At 44.6% G+C, this 21417-nt stretch overlaps 1 protein-coding gene across 6 annotated transcripts in view; it reads right to left on the minus strand.

Annotated features, from left to right (window-relative positions):
* FHAD1 (forkhead associated phosphopeptide binding domain 1) overlaps positions 1-21417 on the minus strand; it is a 140226-nt gene that overhangs the window by 67234 nt on the left and 51575 nt on the right. For 5 of the 6 annotated variants that reach the window (XM_067017008.1, XM_067017009.1, XM_067017007.1 and 2 more), the window contains exons 6-10: positions 19091-19327; positions 7129-7252; positions 5587-5717; positions 3012-3101; positions 1876-1980 (exon numbers count right to left, since the gene is read on the minus strand). In XM_067017008.1, the coding sequence (XP_066873109.1) occupies positions 1876-1980; positions 3012-3101; positions 5587-5717; positions 7129-7252; positions 19091-19327 (687 nt within the window). The remainder of the gene's footprint in view (positions 1-1875; positions 1981-3011; positions 3102-5586; positions 5718-7128; positions 7253-19090; positions 19328-21417) is intronic. The other variant, XM_067017010.1, reaches the window with a different exon arrangement.

Genomic DNA, 21417 nt, shown 5'->3' on the forward strand with positions numbered 1-21417 from the left:
AGATAAACCATAATAAAACTGCTGGAAATCAAGGGAAAAGTCAATCTTAAAAGCAACCAGAGAAAAAGACTGATTATGCAAAGGTACAACAGTTAGGCTTACAGATGACTTCTAAATAGAAATAATAGGAGCCACAAGACAATAGTGACATATCTAATGCTATCTCTAATGTGCTGAAAGAAAAGAATTGCCATTGTAGAATTCAATATGCAGTCAAATGTGTTTTAAGAATGAAGGTTAGGGGCTTCCCTGGTGACACAGTGGTTGCAAGTCCGCCTGCCGATGCAGGGGACATGGGTTCGTGCCCCCGTCCGGGAGGGTCCCACATGCTGCGGAGCGGCTGGGCCCGTGAGCCATGGCTGCTGGGCCTGCGCGTCCGGAGCCTGTGCTCCGCGATGGGAGAGGCCGCAGCAGTGAGAGGCCCGCGTACCACAAAAAAAAAAAAAAAAAAAAAAAAAACAAACAAAAACGAAGGTTAAATATACATCTCCAGACAGACACACAGGCACACCTGAGAATTTGTCATCAGCAGAGCCACAATGAGGGAAAACACTAAAGAGTATTCTTCAGACACAAGAAAAATGAACCCAGGTGGATGATCAGAGATGCAGAAGAGACAAGCAACAGTAAGGGTAATGTGTGGAAATGATACTGACTATATAAAAACACTAATAATGTCTTTTGGGGTTTTAACTATCAAGAGGAGTTTAGAAAATGACAACAATGGCTTATAAATCTGGAGGCGGTAAGTGAAGTTAAGGTGTTTGAAACTCATTGCACTGTCAAGGAGAAGGGCATCATTATCAACTACTATTGCCTCTTGGTAAGTTAAGAATGCATATTGTAGTCTTTAGGATGACTACTAAGAGAATAGTAGAAGAGCAAAAAACTTAATTAATGTGTGATTTTGGTGAGTCAAGGATGAATGCTATTGTCTTACTATTACTAAAAGAATAGTAAAAAAGTGAAATATTTCCAAGCTAATAGAGGGGGAAAGTGGAATGAGAGAAAACCATCAACTCAGAAGGAGGCAAGAAAGGAGAGAAAAAGGAACATAGCACAGATGGTACAACTGGTACTGAGCAAGAAGGTAGATTTAAACCCCAGTACATGAGTAATTACATAATATAAATGGACTAAAAGTCAAAGATTGTCAAACTGGATTTTGTAAAAATGATACGCTATTTGGAAGGCATATGTCTAAAACTTAAGACAAAAATTGACAGAGAAAGTATGAAAAAGATATGCTATGAAAACTCTAGCCAACAGACAGCCAGTGATGAAGCTAAATGACAAGATGTTAAGGGAGAAACACTACTAGAGATGAAAAGGGACATTTCATGATGATCAAAAGTTTTGTTCTACAGGAAGTATTAGGATTCTAAATTTGTATGCACCTAGTAACACAGCCTCAAAATATATAAAGCAAAAGTCGTTAATATTAAAAGAAGAAACACGCAACTTACAAACATGTTGAGATTTTTAAAAACATTCTCAATGATTGATGGAACAAAAAGACAAAAAAAAAATCAATGTGAGAATTTAAGTTGGAACAACATCATTGGCACACTTGATTTAACGGATCAATTCTTTCTGAGATAATTTCACAATTAAGATTTGAAGGCAGTCTAGGGTAGTGGTTACACACAGGAGCTTTGGAGTCAGGCAGACCTGGATTCAAGTTCTGCCACAACTACTTTATGCAAGTGAACTTGGTTAACTTCCTTCACCTCCGTGAACCTCAGTTTTTCCTGACTGTAAAGTGGGGTTAATACCATTATAGACCGCATGGGGTTATTGTGAGGATAAACAGAGATGATGCAGGTGGAGTGCTTGCCCCAGAGTGGTTGCCAGGCCAACCTGTCCCTGCCATACCTTGCTCTTTTCCTGCAGCGTCTTAGAGATCAGGCTCTGCTCGGTACTGCTCCTTTTCAGCTCCTCCCTGAGCTTCCTCATTTCTTTCTCCATGTCATGGATTTGCTGAAAGAGTTCCAACAACACGGAAGTCAACTTCATAACTCATTTCATCCGGTTCATTAAAGCAGAAACCTAGTCTGGGATTCGCTTAATTCCTTCCCTTGGGGGACAATTCTACATCTTTAAGGCAAAGTAGACTTTCTTTCGACGGATGCAATGAAAGTGATGGGTGAGGGAAAATTTGAGTTTTTTTTTGAAGATCAAAATGGATCCTGGATTAAACAGTACAAGATACCTATCCACTCATTAGAATCTCTTTCCTTGGGGTATATTTTTGAGTTCAATCTAAATAAGGGCTGTTTGGAAGACACAATGGGCACAGTTTGGAAGAAAAGAACAATGACAGTTTTCTTTTTTCTCATTTGAGGCAGAGAAGTGTGCTCCTGACATAGAGAAGAGCACATGTCTCCTCCCCCTGTCCCAGGCACCGTCCTTGCCAACGGATGGAAAACGTATGCCTGGCGATGTGCACAAGGATTCGGCTGGTACAGGGGGTGAACATCTACATTTTTTGGTCATCTTTTCATTGTATTAATTTTTATGTTCACCTTCCATACAAGGCCAGTGATACATTTGCTTTTTATTTTGCTTTTATGAATTGGTGTAAAATTGAACGTACTTAAGTAAAAATACTTAAAGAAGAGTTGTGTTAATAACAGTGCCCAGGGCTGTGATAAAACTTGTGACAGTGGATCATGAAAGTCTGGGCATCACAGGTCCAGGGGTAGAGACCACGGTGAATGTCTAGCAGCAGATGTATGGTGGCCACCTCCCGTCCCTTTCCCCAGGGGAAACCTGATGAGGGCCCTTGAGCCAACTGCCCAGAAAATCTGGGGAGAGTGTGTTTTCCATGGTCTTTTCACCCATCTCTTTGAGGCTAGCAAATCAAAGAACTATGAGACTACATTAACAGACACACACCCATAAAGCCCCAGAGCTTGTGCTAGCTAATGGGCCAAGGAACCCCTCCAAAACCCTGAAGGTCAAAATCTAGGCTTTCTGTGGACACCTAGGGGTCAGGAGGTTCAACGCACGGTTTTGCAGAGTTTCAACTCTTTCTCTTGGGCTTCCCAGGGCTCCTTCTGGGCCTTTTCCTTCTGTAACTCTTCTTGCAGCACTGAGCACTGTGGAGAAAAAGGACAAGGCCACGGGGGCTTGGCTGGGGGTCCCAAGTCCCTGTGTTCACGTCCAGGAGTGTTTCCTGCTGTATAACCCAATCACACCTCTGAATGCTGAGAGGCGAGACGATGTGTGTGACGGGAGCACGGGATCCTGCAGTCGTTCCCAGTTCACCCCTCTCATGAGTTCTGAGGAAGAGAGCGTCTAAATTCCTCTTCAAAAGCCAGCAAACTTCACCACAGGGGAAATCCAGCTTTGCAGAGTCTGGGTACTTAGGGTGCAGGAATTGGGATGTTTTCACGCTGTGACCGGTGAGGGTGGAGTGAGGGGAACCGGTGAGCTCGGGTCCATCTTAGGGCTTTTGTGCAGGTTGCGTCTCAAAGACACAACTGCCCCGACTGGTGTGGAGGGGAAAACGGAGCTGTCTTTCCCGAGGGCGGCTCGGCAACAGGCATTAAGGGCATAAGGATGGATGTGCCTTCTTTTGACCCAGCAATTCCCACTTTAGGAATGTACCTTGAGGACAATGACTGGAGAAATAAGTAAATCTGTAGTTTCAAGATTGCTCTTCACAGAATTGTCAGTAACAGTGGAAGAAAGAAAAAAAAAAAAAAAGAGGAAACAACCCAAGTGTTGTTTATAACAGCAGACCACTTTATAACACTGGGTACATCCAGGAGAAAGTATGTAGCTTTTAAGACCAATGATAAGAGCGTTGATTTATTAGCACGGGAAAATAGTAAGTATTTAAAAATTTTTAAAATGTGCATAGTATAAATTCACTATCAAATGATTGATTGATTGATTTCTAGGTAATATATAGAAACAAGACTGGAAGAACATACATGAAAATATTAACGTTGATTTCTCAAAGTAGCATTTCCTCTCCTCTCTTTTTATTTTTTCTTTTCAATGTAATGTCATCTACTTATTTTTCTAAAATTAAGACACATGATGTATGTCATTAAAAAAAAAAAGGCATCTCAAATGTTCACGAGAGCAGTACCCTTGGTGGTGATGAGCCCTTGTGCTATTGGCCGGCACAGGCTAGAGGAGAAGGGACCTCATTCCAAGGTCAGCGAGGAAGGGGAAATGGGGACATAAATCATCCAAATGCACTTCAGGAGGTAGAAGAGCCAAGCAGGTGCTGTCTTTGCATATTCCTTCTACTTAGCACCAGCTCTACATCCCCTTCCCGTCCCCAACACACACACACACACACACACACACACACACACCACATAAAACAGCTATAACACATGTCTGGGAAGACACTCTGCTTGGGAGAAACGAATGCAGAGGGCTTGGCCAGGCAGCTGACCCGGGGCAGAGGCAGAGGAGCACCACTAAAACCAGCCCCCCACTTCTCGGAAAACGATTTTGTCATCCCCATTTCACAGATGGGTAAATGGAGGCCAAATAAGTTACAATAAAAGAAAGCTCTGGGACTGGACCCTGGTCTGTCTGATCCCAAAGCTCATGCAGTGCCTTTCACCAGCTCCAAACTGGGTACGGTACTACGTACCAGGTATTACTTATTGTGCCTTTTTCTTGGACCCTCAAGATCTGTTCTCACCCCACCCCCATGCAGACCTAGCTAACCCATCGGGTAGCCGCTGGGAATCTCTGAGTTGCCACCTGAGATGAAAGCTTTGAGGTTTTACCTTGACTCACAGAAACAGACACATCATACAAATACTGAGAAATCTTTTTTTTTTTTCGGTATGCGGGCCTCTCACTGTTGTGGCCTCTCCCGTTGCGGAGCACAGGCTCCGGACGCACAGGCTCAGCGGCCATGGCTCACGGGCTTAGTTGCTCCGCGGCACGTGGGATCTTCCCAGACCAGGGCACGAACCCGTGTCTCCTGCATCGGCAGGCGGATTCTCAACCACTGCGCCACCAGGGAAGCCCGAATACTGAGAAATCTTATCCTATAGAGTCAGGATTCTAAAGTTAGCATTGAAGGCAAGATTTGCAAATGGTCCAAGTTACATGTAGAAAGCTCTTTGCTTCCCTACCGTGTTCATTTTCCATAGAGAAATTCTACCACTAAGGTCTAAGGAAGAAATGAGAGTCTGCGTGTTTGCATCTGGATCTTCAAACATTCTGCCTTGAAGGCAATGATGAGAACCAGTGGTGCTGGGCCCGTGATGCAGCCGTGTGGCCGTCCGTGCTCACAGAGAGATCCTATTCTGTTTAATATTAAACTTTGCAATGGCGATAGATGCTAATAGGTGTGTTTGTTGCTGGGATTAAACAAACTGATTTATAATAGGTGTTAGGAGATGTTTGCTGGATTTGAATACATATTATGCTTCTTCTGAGCCACATACACGCTGTACTTTGAAAAGCTGCAGAGAAGTTGGCCACCTGCCCAGCATCTACCCTCCCTGTGCCCTTGGGCACTGGCCTCATCTCACCACCGTGTGTCATGGGACCCCACTGTGTCTGCTTTTCGCAGCTACAATTTGGTGATGACCCGACACTCACTCTGGAGCTGAGGGCTTCGAGCTGGTGATCCTTTTCTTTGTTCTCACTTTTTAGTTGATTCACCTCCTGTTTTAGTTGTTGAACTTGATCACCCTTTACTAACACATCTCTTTGCAAAGACGACACCATCTCTGTAAAAAAACCAAACCAAACCAGAACAAAAAAACTCATGGAGGTCAAAGAGGCAAGAAGGATTCTTGGCAACACCACGGCTGTCAGCCAGCGTTCGGACAAGACCTTCCAAGCCCGGGCCACCACCGGTGCCCGCCTACAACCGGGGAGGCTTTTTCCAAGGGTCCCAGAGCAGGAGTGGGAATGAGAGCAAAGTCCACGGAACATGGTCTGAGGCTTCAGTGAGAACGAGGGGGCCAGTCAGCACCAGAGAGAGGAGAAGCCTTTGGGGACCCCTTGTGGGCGCAGGCCAGGCAAAGCCGGGAGGAGAGGCCACGCCATGGGCCTGGGGAACAAAGGCCCAGTACAGAGACGGTATTGTATAGTGTATTGTAACACACTAGCGAAATGACACGCCCACCAGCGCCAGGACAGTTCCAGGGCTGACCATAAAGGTCAAAAAGTGGGTGGCGGCCCAATTCCTGGAAATCCCTGCCCCTTTCCCAAAATATTAGAGTTGTCACAATCCTCTCACTCATTAGCCTATAAAATTACCCAGCCCATAAAAACTAACCGCCCCTGTATTGGGGGAACCTGAGCTTTATTAAGTCCCGAGACCAGATGTGTAATCTCGATTAAAAGATAGTGGGTTCTGACTGGGTTCGAGTCCCAGCCCACGGGGTCAAGTCCCACCTGAGCTGCATGGTTGCGCAACCACTAAGCTGTCCTCCCTTGGCCTCCCCGCTTGAAGCACTGGCCACCACGACACACAGCTGATTTTCTCCACAGCACCACTGCTCTCTGAAGTGGGCTTGTTAATTCATCCGTTTACTTTTATTGTCTGTCACCACTTCCTAAACCTGTGAGTACAGGAATCTGACTGTCTTGCTTGGCTCTCCCTCCCCAGAGCCTGGAACGGGGCCTGACACCTAGTAGGTGCTCAGTAAACAGCCTGAAGGCATGAAGGAATCCAGGGAATCGAAGCTCAGCCACAGCTGTGCGTTGGCTGCCCCTCTCCCCGCCCAAGCCCTTTATCAGGGAACCACCTCTGATAAAATTAGAAAATGTCTTCACTGGGGCCCAAGTGCACTCGGCTGAAATGGGTGAGACAATGGGTGCCTTAACTGAGCGACCCTATTTTGTCCACGCTCTAGTTTGCACTCAGGCTGGTTTGTGGAACCGCCCAAGCCACAAGGCGACCTGTGTTTTCCCTGGTGGGGCCAGTGCTCAGGAGACCTTGTAGCCAAGAGATAACATTCTCTCAAATATTTATCAGGCCCTGCCCTCGGAACCGGGTGGCCAGAAACCTCCACTGAGGGAGGGCGATCCTTGAGGCTGCACCCAGGTCACCGGCACAGGTGTGGCGGTTGACTGGTGCCGTCTGCAGGGGGAGGGCAGAAGCTCTGGGGCCTGAATGCAGAAGGGCCTCACCCGATGTGATGGCGGTATCCCTCCTTAAGTTCTTGGCCTCGTTCTTCAGAGATGTGATTTCTAAGTTTCTCTCAGACAGGGTCTGGCACAGCACCTGGCTGTAGCCTTGCTGTAGGGCACTGATCTGTGGAAGGAGGCAACACACAGTCAGAGGGGGCCAGCCAGGCCTGCAGGACGTGCCGGCACTTCTCCAACGTTGGGCAAAGAGTCAGGTTGATCTTGGGTCGGGGTGTTGGGGAAACCAAGCTTTTCAGTTGTAACTAGTGGAAGGGGCGGGAGGGGGGCCTGTTCCTTCGGTGACCACCGTGTCATAGGTCATCGCGACACAAACCTTATCTTTGTGGCCACCCAGGGGCTCAGGTGCCGCTTCCTGTGACCTGTGGATTTTCAGCCATAAATAGACCCGCTGTTGGTTCCAGATCATCCAGCACTGACTGGATGCACAGCAAAGTTCAAGAGCCGGGAGCAGGTTATAAAATGAATTCCCTCTAATGATAATAGTGGATAGTTGATACCTCACAGAACACGCCAGAGTTTACAAAGCCCGTTCGCACATGCTACACCACTACACCTCCCAGCGCTGCTGAAGGCTCTAATGTTCCCAGTTTGCAAGGGAGCAGGTTGAGACTCAGAGAGGCGAGGTCCCTTGCTCGGGATCACGCGGCTGGTCAGAGGTGGAGTATGATTGAAGCCCTGTCTTTAGTTGCCTGGTCCCTCCTTCCCAGGTGGCTCTAGGAATGAACATGAGAAGTCGGAGGCTGTAAAGCACGGCATGGACTCGGGAGCCGGACTGCGGCCTTCAAGTCCTGTCTCTGCCACTTAACGGGCTTTGTGAACACCAGGAGGACACCGTATCCTGTTTCCCTTTTTCTCAGTCTGTACGCGGGATGACGGTAGTCCCAATCTGATAGGATTGTTAGAAGTATTTTAATAAGTTAGCATGTGTACAAGTGCTCAGATCATGCCTGGCACACGGCGCGGGGGAATGAGCTGTGACGGTCCTCTGACCGCCCACGGGGTGGTTTTTTCTTTTTTTTTTGCGGTACGTGGGCCTCTCACTGTTGTGGCCTCTCCCGTTGCGGAGCACAGGCTCCGGACGCGCAGGCTCAGCGGCCACGGCTCACGGGCCCAGCCGCTCCGCGGCACGTGGGATCCTCCCGGACCAGGGCACGAACCCGTGTCCCCTGCATCGGCAGGCGGACTCTCAGCCACTGCGCCACCAGGGAAGCCCCCCGCGGGGTGTTTTAGCTTCAGCTTCCCTCGTCTGTCTCTGGGGAAGGTAGTCGGTCGTCTTTATGAGTGCATTTGTAAGCCTTGCCAGGCTCACGTGAACACCAGTGTGGCTGTTATTAAGAGGAAACACAGGAATCGTGGGTGGGGTGACCACAGGCCGGCTCCGTCTAAGGCTGCTGCGAGCACCCTCCAAGTCCATGGCTCAGAGCCCCCTCGAGGGCTGGCCCCCCTCCAGGGCTCTAGGTCTACACGTGGGGTGCAGAGGGCTCTCCATCAAAGGCAACGTTGGTAAGAGCCCGGAAGTAGCTGCCAGGCCTCGGCCTCCGCAGAGCAGGTACCCGAGAGGCCGGGAAAGAGAGCTGGGCCCGGAACCCCCTCCCTCTTGGTCTGATGCGGCTAGACTGCTTGTTCTGAGTGGCCAGGCCTTCCCCACCTCAAGGTGCACTGTAGGCCTTTGCCCTGTGATTTTTCAGATGTCAGGCCTCAGTATTCCCACAGGGACACGTTTATTGGGGCATAAATGCCACTCAATCCGTAGACAGGACAAGAGCTAACTTGTTTTCATACATCAAAATGGAAGTGACATGGAGAAGGGTGCAATTTCTTTTCTTTTTTAAAAAATAAATTTATTTATTTTTGGCTGCATTGGGTCTTTGTTGCTGTGCACAGGCTTCTCAATGCAGTGCCTTCTCTTGTTGCAGAGCATGGGCTCTAGGCGCACGGGCTTCAGTAGTTGTGGCACGAGGGCTCAGTAGTTGTGGCACACGGGCTTAGTTGCTCCGCGGCATGTGGGATCTTCCCGGACCAGGGCTCGAGCCTGTGTCCCCCTCATTGGCGGGTGGATTCCTAACCACTGCGCCACCAGGGAAGTCCTGGGTGCAATTTCTTTGTTCTCCTAAGGTAAGTTTGCCAGATTTAGGGGAGGAAAAAAGGATGTTCATTTAAAATAGGATCTCAGATAATGAATAATATTTTAGTGCAAGTGTGTCCCATGCAATATTTGGGACACACACTAAAACGAAATTCTAAAATTCAAATTTAACTGGGTGTCCTTACTTTATCTGGCAACCCCACCCTAAGAGAGTTCCTAAACTTCAGTCATTCATATACCACTTTCACTATTTTTCCCATGTATCTTGGCTAGCCCCACTATAATTTCTTAGCATTTTTCGTAGAAGCAGCTCCCTTTTTAAACTTTAAAACGTGCATTAAATTAAAAATAACTGTTATAAGAGTAAATAGAGACTTAGTATCTTAAATAAAAATAATCCTCCCCAAAGAAGAAATACAGGAATTTCCCTGTTTACCGTCAGACCAGGCTGCGGGCATCACATTATAAAAAAAAAAAAAGATTGCGGGGACAGGGTGGGCATGCCCAGGTAATGGGGTTCGGGCGTGGTGACCTGGCCACCAGATGGCGCTCACAGCCTTTGGTCTTGGTTTGTGTCCTTGGAAATCTTATCATTATTACTCTGGTAGAATTAACAGAAGCGTCAAGGTCTCACTAGTTTTCTGACTCGTTTCATGCACCGTCATGGTTCAGAGCCTATGACATTTGGGGCAGTTACTAACTTTTCCCCTGGGGCACCTGAGACATTATTGGGGGGGGTCTATGCTAGAAGTTGTGGGGACACAGGCCACTCTGCCCCCGACTCTCCCCAAGGCTATACTTTTGCATGTTTGTGCTTTGGAAACTTTGAGTAAAAAAATTCTTTCACATCTTACTTTTCTCTGTTGGGGGGAAATACAACTTTTCCATAAAAGGTCCTTGGAACGCTGAAAGTGTTTGTAAGTTCCTCTCAGCTTAATGCTTTTATTTGCATGATACCAGAGATAGAACACACAGAGACAAACTTCCAGAAGGGAAAACATACGTTTCCCTCTAAGACTCCAGTGCTTTTGACAGATTTAAAATAGTTCAATCTAAGTGTCAGAGTTTTAGGATTTCGGATTGCTGGAAAACTCCAAAGAGTCTTCAAACCTCTTCGATACTTTTACTACCAAAGTAAATATCCATATTGTTTGTAATTGGCATAAATTCCAAGATGTTTAATGTCTGTTAAGCTGTGTAATAAAATGGCCACTGAATCATAAGAAAGTTAATAGTGCTAGGAGGAGTGATTGTTTCAAGATAATAATTTGGCTTCTAATTAGCACAGGTGTATAAGAGCACATGGTGGTAAGAATTTTCTAGTGATATTGTAGCGGATCGAAGATCTTTGAGAGCAAATCATTATGCACACACCTTCGGGGACCAGGGAAAACACATAAAGTAATCAGAACAATAAATCAACCTGCCATGTGGCTTACACTTCTGGTGGATGCTCTGCAGGCAGTAGAATAGTTAAGAAACTAGAATGTCAGTGGATGAAACTCGATTTGAGTTCAAACCAATGGAGCCTCTGGTTCCTATATACCTTGTTATAAAATATTCTCCTTCAGTTATAAGTGAAGCTCCAGTGGTAGGGGAGGCGACAGCATGAGGCATCAGTGTAATTATTTCTAGATAATTTCTTTGTAAAAAAAAATTTTTTCCCCCCAGATATCGGCAGCCACTTTAAAAATACTCAAATTGTGACCTGCTGATATTCAAAGATATGTGGAAATTATATAATATTATATGTCAAATATATTTCAATTTTTAAAAAAGGTATGTGGGGACTTCCCTGGCGGTCCAGTGGTTAGGACTCCGTGCTTCCGCTGCTGGGGGCCTGGGTTTGATCCCTGGTCAGGGAACTAAGATCCTGCAAGCCGCGTGGTACGGCCAAAAAAAAAAAAGGTATGTGGGAATAATTCAGCAATTCAGCCTCGTCCATGTACCTGAAGAAGTCATGTCATTTGCTCAGGAAAGCTCTGAAATGGGAGAATAACTGAAAGGAATATTTCAGCAAAATTGGGTTCAGTTCAAGAAAAATGTGTCAGCTACTTGTCAAGGTAGCTGTTTGCACTAATAATTCCTATAGGACCTGTTACTCTCATTGTTTTTTCAAAACCAGGTTCGAAGGAGAGTCATTAGTTCATTTAAATATTAGAGCATGTATTTGTTTACTTGTTTATTGTCTCCCTCACTAGAGCATAACAGGGGGAAGGATCATGTCTGTCTTGTTCTCTGCTGAATTCTCAGAGCCTGGAAGAGGGCCTGGCACAGGATAGGCCCTCCAAAATATTTATTTGAATGAATAGACGGATGGATGGATGAATAAAGAACAAACAAACAGACACGGTCCTAACAGAGTTCTAGAAGGTTACTGGGCCCAACCTTTGCCTTCATGGAGCTTACAGTTTCTTGCTAGAATCTCCTAGGTTCACCACGCACAATCTGTGTCCTTTCTAGAGCACCATTTTTAGGACTGAGACTGTGTAACTAGACTCGGTTACAGAAGGGAAAGACAGTAAACAGAGAACAAGAGAACCAAGGCCCCCAAGCATTGGCTACGGTTTTTTTTTTTTTCCTCTCTCTCTTTTTAAAAAATGTGTATTTATTTATTTATTTTTTCTTATTAGTCACCCATTTTATACACATCAGTGTATACATGTCAATCCCAATCTCCCAATTCATCCCACCCCCACCCCCACCCACCGCCGCTTTCCCCTCTTGGTGTCCATACGTTTGTTCTCTACATCTGTGTCTCAATTTCTGCTCTGCAAACTGGTTCATCTTTACCATTTTTCTAGGTTCCACATATATGTGTTAATATACGGTATTTGTTCTTCTCTTTCTGACTTACTTCACTCTGTATGACAGTCTCTAGATGCATCCACGTCTCTACAAATGACCCAATTTTGTTCCTTTTTATGGTTGAGTAATATTCCATTGTATATATGTACCACATCTTCTTTATCCATTCGTCTGTCGATGGGCACTTAGGTTGCTTCCATGACCTGGCTATTGTAAATAGAGCTGCAATGGACATTGGGGTGCATGAGTCTTTTTGAATTATGGTTTTCTCAGTGTATATGCCCAGCAGTGGGATTGCAGGATCATATGGTAGTTCTATTTTTAGTTTTTTAAGGAAACTCCATACTGTTCTCCATAGTGGCTGTTATCAATTTACATTCCCACCAACAGTGCAAGAGGGTTCCCTTTTCTCCACACCCTTTCCAGCATTTGTTGTTTGTAGATTTTCTAATGATGCCCATTCTAACTGGTGTGAGGTGATACCCATTGTAGTTTTGATTTGCATTTACCTAATAATTAATGATGTTGAGCAGCTTTTCATGTGCTTCTTGGCCATCGGTATGTCTTCTTTGGAGAAATGTCTATTTAGGTCTTCTGCCCAGTTTTGGATTGGGTTGTTTGTTTTTTTAATATTGAGCTGCATGAGCTGTTTATATATTTTGGAGATTAATCCTTTGTCAGTTGCTTCCTTTGCAAATATTTTCTCCCATTCTGAGGGTTGTCTTTTCGTCTTGTTTATGGTTTCCTTTGCTGTGCAAAAGCTTTGAAGTTTCATTAGGTCCCATTTGTTTATTTTTGTATTTATTTCCATTACTCTAGGAGGTGGATCAAAAAATATCTTGCTGTGATTTATGTCAAAGAGTGTTCTTCCTATGTTTTCCTCTAAGAGTTTTATAGTGCCTGGTTTTACATTTAGGTGTGTAATACATTTTGAGTTTATTTTTGTGTATAGTGTTAGGGAGCGTTCTAATTTCATTCTTTTACATGTAGCTGTCCAGTTTTCCCAGCACCACTTATTGAAGAGACTGTCTTTTCTCCACTGTATATCCTTGCCTCCTTTGTCATAGATTAGTTGGCCATAGATGCATGGGTTTATCTCTGGGCTTTCTATCCTGTTCCATTGATCTATATTTCTGTTTTTCTGCCAGTACCATATTGTCTTGATTACTGTGGCTTTGTAGTATAGGCTGAAGTCAGGGAGTCTGATTCCTCCAGCTCCATTTTTTTCCCTCAAGACTGCTCTGGCTATTTGGGGTCTTTTGTGTCTCCACACAAATTTTAAGATTTTTTGTTCTAGTTCTGTAAAAAATGCCATTGGTAATTTGATAGGGATTGCATTGAATCTGTAGATTGCTTCGGGTAGTATAGTCATTTTCACAATATTGATTCTTCCAATCTAAGAACATGGTATATCTCTCCATCTGTTAGTATCATCTTTAATTTCTTTCATCAGTGTCTTACAGTTTTCTGCATATACAGGTCTTTTGTCTCCCTAGGTAGGTTTATTCCTAGGTATTTTATGTTTTTGTTGCAGTGGTAAATGGGAGTGTTTCCTTAATTTCTCTTTCATCATTAGTGTATAGGAATGCCAAGAGATTTCTATGCATTAATTTTGTATCCTGCAACTTTATCAAGTTCATTGATTAGCTCTAGCAGTTTTCTGGTGGCATCTTTAGGATTCTCTCTGTATAGTGTCCTGTCATCGGCAAACAGTTTAACTTCTTCTTTTCCAATTTGTGTTCCTTTTATTGCCTTTTCTTCTCTGATTGCTGTGGCTAGGACTTCCAAAACTATGTTGAATAATAGTGGTGAGAGTGGACATCCTTGTCTTGTTCCTGATCTTAGAGGAAATGCTTTCAGTTTTTCACCATTGAGAATGATGTTTGCTGTGGGATTGTCATATATGGCCTTTATTATGTTGAAGTAGGTTCCCTCTATGCCCACTTTCTCTAGAGTTTTTATCATAAATCAGTGTTGAATTTTGTCAAAAGCTTTTTCTGCATCCATTGAGATAATCATATGGTTTTTCTTTTTCAATTTGTTAACATGCTGTCTCACATTGACTGATTTGTGTATATTGAAGAATCCTTGCATCTCTGGGATAAATCCCACTTGATCATGGTGTATGATCCTTTTAATGTGTTGTTGGATTCTGTTTGCTAGTATTTTGTTGAGGATTTTTGCATCAATATTCATCAGTGATATTGGTCTGTAATTTTCTTTTTTTGTAGTATCTTTGTCTGGTTTTGGTATCAGGGTGATGGTGGCCTCAGAGAATGAGTTTGGGAGTTTTCCTTCCTCTGCATTTTTTTGGAAGAGTTTGAGAAGGATGGGGGTTAGCTTGTCTCTAAATGTTTGAAAGCATTTACCTGTGAAGCCTTCTGGTCCTGGCCTTTTGTTTGTTGGAAGATTTTTTTTTTTTCTTCAGTACACGGGCCTCTCACTGCTGTGGCCTCTCCCGTTGCGGAGCACAGGCTCTGGATGCGCAGGCCCAGCGGCCATGGCTCACGGGCCCAGCCACTCTGTGGCATGTGGGATCCTCACAGACCAGGGCGTGAACCCGTGTCCCCTGCGTTGCCAGGCGGACCCTCAACCACTGCACCACCAGGGAAGCCCTGTTGGAAGATTTTTAATCATAGTTTCAATTTCATTACTTGTGATTGGTCTGTTCATATTTTCTATTTCTTCCTGGTTCAGTCTTGAAAGGTTATACCTTTCTAAGAATTTGTCCATTTCTTTCAGGTTGTCCATTTTATTGGCATAGAGTTGCTTGTAGTAATCTCTTAGGATGTTTTATATTTCTGTGGTGTCTGTTGTAACTTCTTCTTTTTCATTTCTAATTTTATTGATTTGAGTCCTCTCCCTCTTTTTCTTGATGAGTCTGGCTAATGTTTTATCAATTTTGTTTAACTTCTCAGAGAACCAGCTTGTCGTTTTATTGATCGTTGTTATTGTTTTCTTTGTTTCTATTTCATTTATTTCTTCTCTGATCTTTATGATTTCTTTCCTCCTGCTAACTTTGGGTTTTGTTTGTTCTTCTTTCTCTAGTTCCTTTAGGTGTAAGGTTAGATTGTTTATTTGAGATTTTTCTTGTTTCTTGAGGTAGGCTTGTATAGCTATAAACTTCCCTCTTAGAACTGCTTTTGTTGCATCCCATAGGTTTTGGATTGTCGTATTTTCATTGTCATTTGTCTCTAGGTATTTTTTGATTTCCTCTTTGATTTCTTCAGTCATCTATTGGTTATTTAGTAACGTGCTGTTTAGATTCCATGTGTTTGTGTTTTTTATGGGTTTTTCCCTGTAATTCATTTCTAATCTCATAGCGTTGTGGTCAGAAAAGATGCTTGATATGATTTTAATTTTCTTAAATTTACTGAGGCTTGATTTGTGACCCAAGATGTGATCTATCCTGGAGAATGTTCCGTGCACACTTGAGAAGAAAGTGTAATCTGCTGTTTTTGGATGGAATGTCCTACAAATAACAATTAAATCTATCTGGTCTGTTGTGTCATTTAAAGCTTGTGTTTCCTTATTTATTTTCTGTTTGGATGATCTGTCCATTGGTGTAAGTGAGGTGTTAAAGCCCCCCACTATTATTGTGTTACTGTCAATTTCCTCTTTTAGAGCTGTTAGCAGTTGCCTTATGTATTGAGGTGCTCCTATGTTGGGTGCATGTATATTTATAATTGTTATATCTTCTTCTTGGATTGATCCCTTGATCATTATGTAGTGTCCTTCCTTGTCTCTTGTAACTTTCTTTATTTTATAGTCAATTTTATCTGATATGAGTATTGCTACTCCAGCTTTCTTTTGATTTCCATTTGCATGGAATATCTTTTTCCATCCCCTCACTTTCAGTCTGTATGTGTCCCTAGGTTTGAAGTGGGTCTCCTGTAGACAGCATATATATGGTTCTTGTTTTTGTATCCATTCAGCAAGCCTGTGTCTTTTGGTTGGAGCATTTAATCCATTCATGTTTAAGGTAATTATCAATATGTATGTTCCTAAGACCATTTTCTTAATTGTTTTGGGTTTGTTTTTGTAGGTCCTTTTCTTCTCTTGTGTTTTGCACTTCGAGAAGTTCCTTTAGCACTTGTTGTACAGCTGGTTTGTTGGTGCTGAATTCTCTTAGCTTTTGTTTGTCTGTAAAGCTTTTGATTTCTCCATCGAATCTGAATGAGATCCTTGCCGGGTAGAGTAATCTTGGTTGTAGGTTCTTCCCTTTCATCACTTTAAGTATATCGTGCCACTCCCTTCTGGCTTGTAGAGTTTCTGCTGAGAAGTTAGCTGTTAACCTTATGGGAGTTCCCTTGTATGTTATTTGTCGTTTTTCCCTTGCTGCTGTCAATAATTTTTCTTTGCCTTTAATTTTTGCCAATTTGATTACTATGTGTCTCGGTGTGTTTCTCCTTGGGTCTCTCCTGTATGGGACTCTCTGTGCTTCCTGGACTTGGTTGGCTATTTCCCTTCCAATGTTAGGGAAGTTTTTGACTATAATCTCTTCAAATATTTTCTCTGGTCGTTTCTCTCTCTCTCTTCTCCTTCTGGGACCCCTATAATGCGAACGTCGTTACGTTTAATGTTGTCGCAGAGGTCTCTTAGGCTGTCTTCATTTCTTTTCATTCTTTTTTCTTTATTCTGTTCCGCAGCAGTGAATTCCACCATTCTGTCTTCCAGGTCACTTATCTCTTCTTTTGCCTCAGTTATTCTATTGATCCCTTCTAGTGTATTTTTCATTTCAGTTATTGTATTGTTCATCTCTATTTGTTTGTTCTTTAATTCTTCTAGAACTTTGTTAAACATTTCTTGCATCTTCTCGATCTTTGCCTTCATTCTTTTTCCGAGGTCCAAGATCATCTTCACTATCATTATTCTGAATTCTTTTTCTGGAAGATTGCCTATCTCCATTTCATTTAGTTGTTTTTCTGGGGTTTTATCTTGTTCCTTCATCTGGTACTTAGTCCTCTGCCTTTTCATTTTGTCTATCTGTGAATGTGGTTTTCATTCCACAGGATGCAGGATTGTAGTTTTTCTTGCTTCTGCTGTCTGCCCTCTGGTGGATGGGGCTATCTAAGAGGCTTGTGCAAGTTTCCTGATGGGAGGGACTGGTGGTGGGTAGAGCTGAGTGTTGCTCGGGTGGGCAGAGCTCAGTAAAACTTTAATCTGCTTGTCTGCTGGGTTCCCTCCCTGTTGGTTGTTTGGCCTGAGGCAACCCAACACCAGAGCCTACACGGGCTCTTTGGTGGGGCTAATGGCAGACTCTGGGAGGGCTCATGCCAAGGAGTACTTCCCAGAGTGTCTGCTGCCAGTGTCCTTGTCCTCACGGTGAGACATAGCCACCTCCTGCCTCTGCAGGAGACCCTCCAACACTAGCAGGTAGGTCTGGTTCAGTCTCCTATGGGGTCACTGCTCCTGCCCCTGGGTCCCAATATGCACACTATTTTGTGTGTGCCCTCCAAGAGTGGAGTCTCTGTTTCCCCCAGTCCTGCTGAAGTCCTGCAATCAAATCCCGCTAGCCTTCAAAGTCTGATTCTCTAGGAATTCCTCCCCCTGTTGCTGGACCCCCAGGTTGGGAAGCCTGACGTGGGGCTCAGAACCTTCACTCCAGTGGGTGGACTTCTGTGGTATAAGTGTTCTCCAGTTTGTGAGTCACCCACTCAGCAGTTACGGGATTTGATTTTACTGTGATAGCACCTCTCCTACCATCTCATTGCGGCTTCTCCTTTGTCTCTGGATGTGGGGTATCTTTTTTGGTGAGTTCCAGTGTCTTCCGGTTGATAATTGTTCAGCAGTTAGTTGTGATTCCGGTGCTCTCACAACAGGGAGTGACAGCATGTCCTTCTACTCTGCCATCTTGAACCAAATCTGACTACGGTTTTAAGCAGAATTATGCACCGAGGCCAAAATTCATCAATGACCAATTGCTTTTTTATCAACTTTGTTGAGATATAATTTATGTACAAGATCAATGGCCAATTTTAAAGTAGTTCTTTAAAACTTAAAAAAAATTTTTTGGTTTGTTTTTTGCATTTAGTTTCAGGAGAAAGGAAGTTGACTGGTAAATACAGACGTTCTGGGTGGAGAGTTTTTGGTGAAATTCCCTATAAATGGACCAGCAGCTTCCTTCAGGGTTTGATAAAGGTCTCAGTCTTTGGAACACTGTGGGGTTCCTTCTCCCCATCTCCAGCTCTTTCTGGCTGGGTCCGGGTGGGTGTGAGAAGTGGTCACTGAAGCGACAGGAGTTGGGTGGAAATGCAAAGTGGGTGTGAAAGCATGAGGTGTACAAGGTGGCAGAGCTGAGCCCAAATCACATCACTGCCTCTCACTTGCTGTGCAAGCTGTAACAAGCTCCCGGGCATCTCTGAGCCTGCCTCAGTCTCCTCATCTGTAGAATGGCATGTGTCAGAAGACTGAGGTTTAACTAGCTAATGTGGGGACTTCCCTGGTGGCGCAGTGGTTAAGAATCAGCCTGCCAATGCAGGGGACACGGGTTCGAGCCCTGGTCCAGGAAGATCCCACATGTTGTGGAGCAACTAAGCCCGTGGGCCGCAACTACTGAGCCTGCGCTCTAGAGCCCACGAGCCACAGCTACTGAAGCCTGCATGCTGCAACTACTGAAGCCCGCGTGCCTAGAGCCCATGCTCTGCAGCAAGAGAAGCCACCGCAATGAGAAGCCCATGCACCGCAGCGAAGAGTAGCCCCTGCTCGCTGCAACTAGAGGAAGCCTGTGCACAGCAATGAAGACCCAATGCAGCCATAAATTAAAAAATAAATAAATAAATAAATAAATAAATATATGTATATAAGCTAATGCACCAAAAGCGCCTGCACCAGGGCCTGAACATGGTAGGCACTTAATCAAATCGAATATTGTTCTTACAAGGCTAGAAACCTGCCGACCCTGCACTCCCTGGATCTGCACTCTTCTCCACCATGCTATGCTGACGGCCCATTTCTAACTACCCGGGTGGCTCCCCCCAGGCTCTGCCTGAGAGCTGTCACCCTGTGTTGTGACTCCAAGGCCCCGACCCACTTGTCTCTGAGCCGTACCTGGTTTTTCAAGCTCTGGATCTCTCTCTGCTGCGCATCGTGCTCTTCATGCAGAACCCAAAACGTGGGCGGGATCACCCTCTCGCTCTGCCTGGAGGCGGCTGTTTCCAACAGCTTCTGGCTCAGGTCGGCCACTTTGTTCTGCAGGCTTGCTATCACGGTGTCTTTGTATTTGGATTCAAGTTCAAAACCCGAGAGACGGCTGACTTCTTTTCCCAGCAGCAGAATTATTTCATCCTGGGTGGAGGCCAGATGGGAAATTTACTAGGTGTGGGTCTGGGTGTAAGGCTGAGCCCATTTAAAGAAATACCGGAAAAATATGGTATCCTTCTTTGGGAAGGTGAGGGCAGGCAGGGAGGGGAAAAAGCAGACTTTCAAGGGTATCTCTGTCACTTGGAAAATCTCATAGAGACAAGAATTTGGTTAAAATGATGTACTTGTATATAGACTCCTGTAATGGATGTCTATACCTCACAGGTATGGAAGCTTTCCTGTCCCCGAGAATTATACTTTCATATTAAGAACAACCATCCCACTTGGGAACTTTTGTTGCTAGAAAGTTTACTTATAATATTTTCATTTATAATATTCGGCCTAGCACACTGGGACCTAGGAAAGGTAATTAGGAAAACAAAATTCTGTCTCACTACACTCTGCCTATAATGAGGGTTATTTTTTTTTTAACTTAAAACATTCTGAAATATTTGTTTTCCCTTTCCTCTCTTCTAGTACTTCCTGCCTCTTTTGGCTATTCATGTACGAATTTTTTCCAGGTAACTGAATCTGGAAAGTAAATGAGACAGGAATGGTGATTTATTTGCGTGGGCTCATGTAAACTTTCGGTTGGAAAAACAAAATTGCTGGTAGACTTTACCCACAGGTATAATTAACCCTGTTCGCCGTCTCTCCAGTGAAAAAGCTCTGCAGCCAAAGAATTTGTTAGGTTTTCCAAAAAAGGAAAAAAAATTCCCCAAACTTCTCACCAGAAGTTATCAATAAAATGTCAGAAAAACTGAAGAAGAAGAAGAAGAAAAAATCCCCAGAGGCCTTTGCCAAAGCAGACACAGGAGGAGGTAAACGGGCAATTTCTAGGCCAGCTCATTCCCAGGGGAGCCGTCCAGTCAGCCTCACGACCTGCTAGCTCCGTGACCTGGGGAAGGACAGGGTCCCGCTCATGAGAAAGCCTGTCTGACATTGCCAACTGATGCCAGGGGTCTTCCTTTGGGTCCTTGTGAACGCTGGTGGCAAAACTTCAAGAGAGAGCATCAGACATATTCCCTACTCCTGGGCAGTTTCCCCTGTTTCACCCTGTTATGATGAGCCAGGTGCTTATTCATTTTTCATGCAACAAACATTCATCGGGCAGCAACTAAGCGCCAGGCCCCGTGCCAGTGCTGGAATATAAGAAGTTTGCAGAGGGCAGCGGATAGCTGTGGGTTCTGCTTTCCTGGTGAGGGCCCCCTTGCCCTTCTTGGAGGGAGCGTTCCTCCTTCCATGTGGTCTGGGTGGGACGGTCAGTCACGTGCCCTGCTCCTTCCTGCCCCACCTCCCCGTGTGCATGTGGCCCAAGCTGGTCAATCCGAGATTTCACACATCGATTACAGAGGGAGAGGATCTTGCCTCCTTGTGGATCATAAACTTTAAATATGTAGGCTTGTTTGCCTGAGCTTGTCTTTTCTAACACGCAAAGCCAGGCTTATGTAGAAAGCCAGACTCTGAGGGAAACAGAGGGGAGAGATTGGTAGTGGGGAGGTGTTCTGATGACATCACTCAAGCTCCTGGATCTAGCCATGCCTGAAGCTAGTGGCCCTTTAAATTTTCCAATAAGATGAGCTAATAAATGCTCCCCCTCAAGCTAATTTGTTTACTGTCACTTGAAGGAGCCCTGGCAAGTCAGGGTATAAATGGAAAAAGTTATTTCTATTATAAATAGAAAAAATTATAAATGGCTTATAAAAAGTTTTCTATAAATAGAAAAAATTATAGTGATTGCACTATATTTCCAAGTTAAAATTGAGGCAGGTTGAAAAATGGCTACAAATACTTTGCAGCTTTGCCAGCCAGTCTATTTCCCTACCCTCTAGTCTGGGCTGGCCCCGTGACTTGCTTTAACCAACGGAATGGAGTGGAAGTGATGCCACATGATCTCCAGGCAAGTTCTTACAGGCTGTGCAGCTTCTGCTCTGGCCCCCTGGGAACCCTGAGACCACCGTGCCGCTGTGATGAAAAACCACATGCAGAAAGGGGCCCCCACCAGTGCAGGCATCCTGGCTGGGGCCCCAGATGTGGGAAGGAGGCCATTGGAGACCACCGGCCTGGCCAAGCCG

Source organism: Kogia breviceps, chromosome 1, assembly GCF_026419965.1.
Source record: "Kogia breviceps isolate mKogBre1 chromosome 1, mKogBre1 haplotype 1, whole genome shotgun sequence".
NCBI classification, from domain to species: domain Eukaryota; kingdom Metazoa; phylum Chordata; class Mammalia; order Artiodactyla; family Physeteridae; genus Kogia; species Kogia breviceps.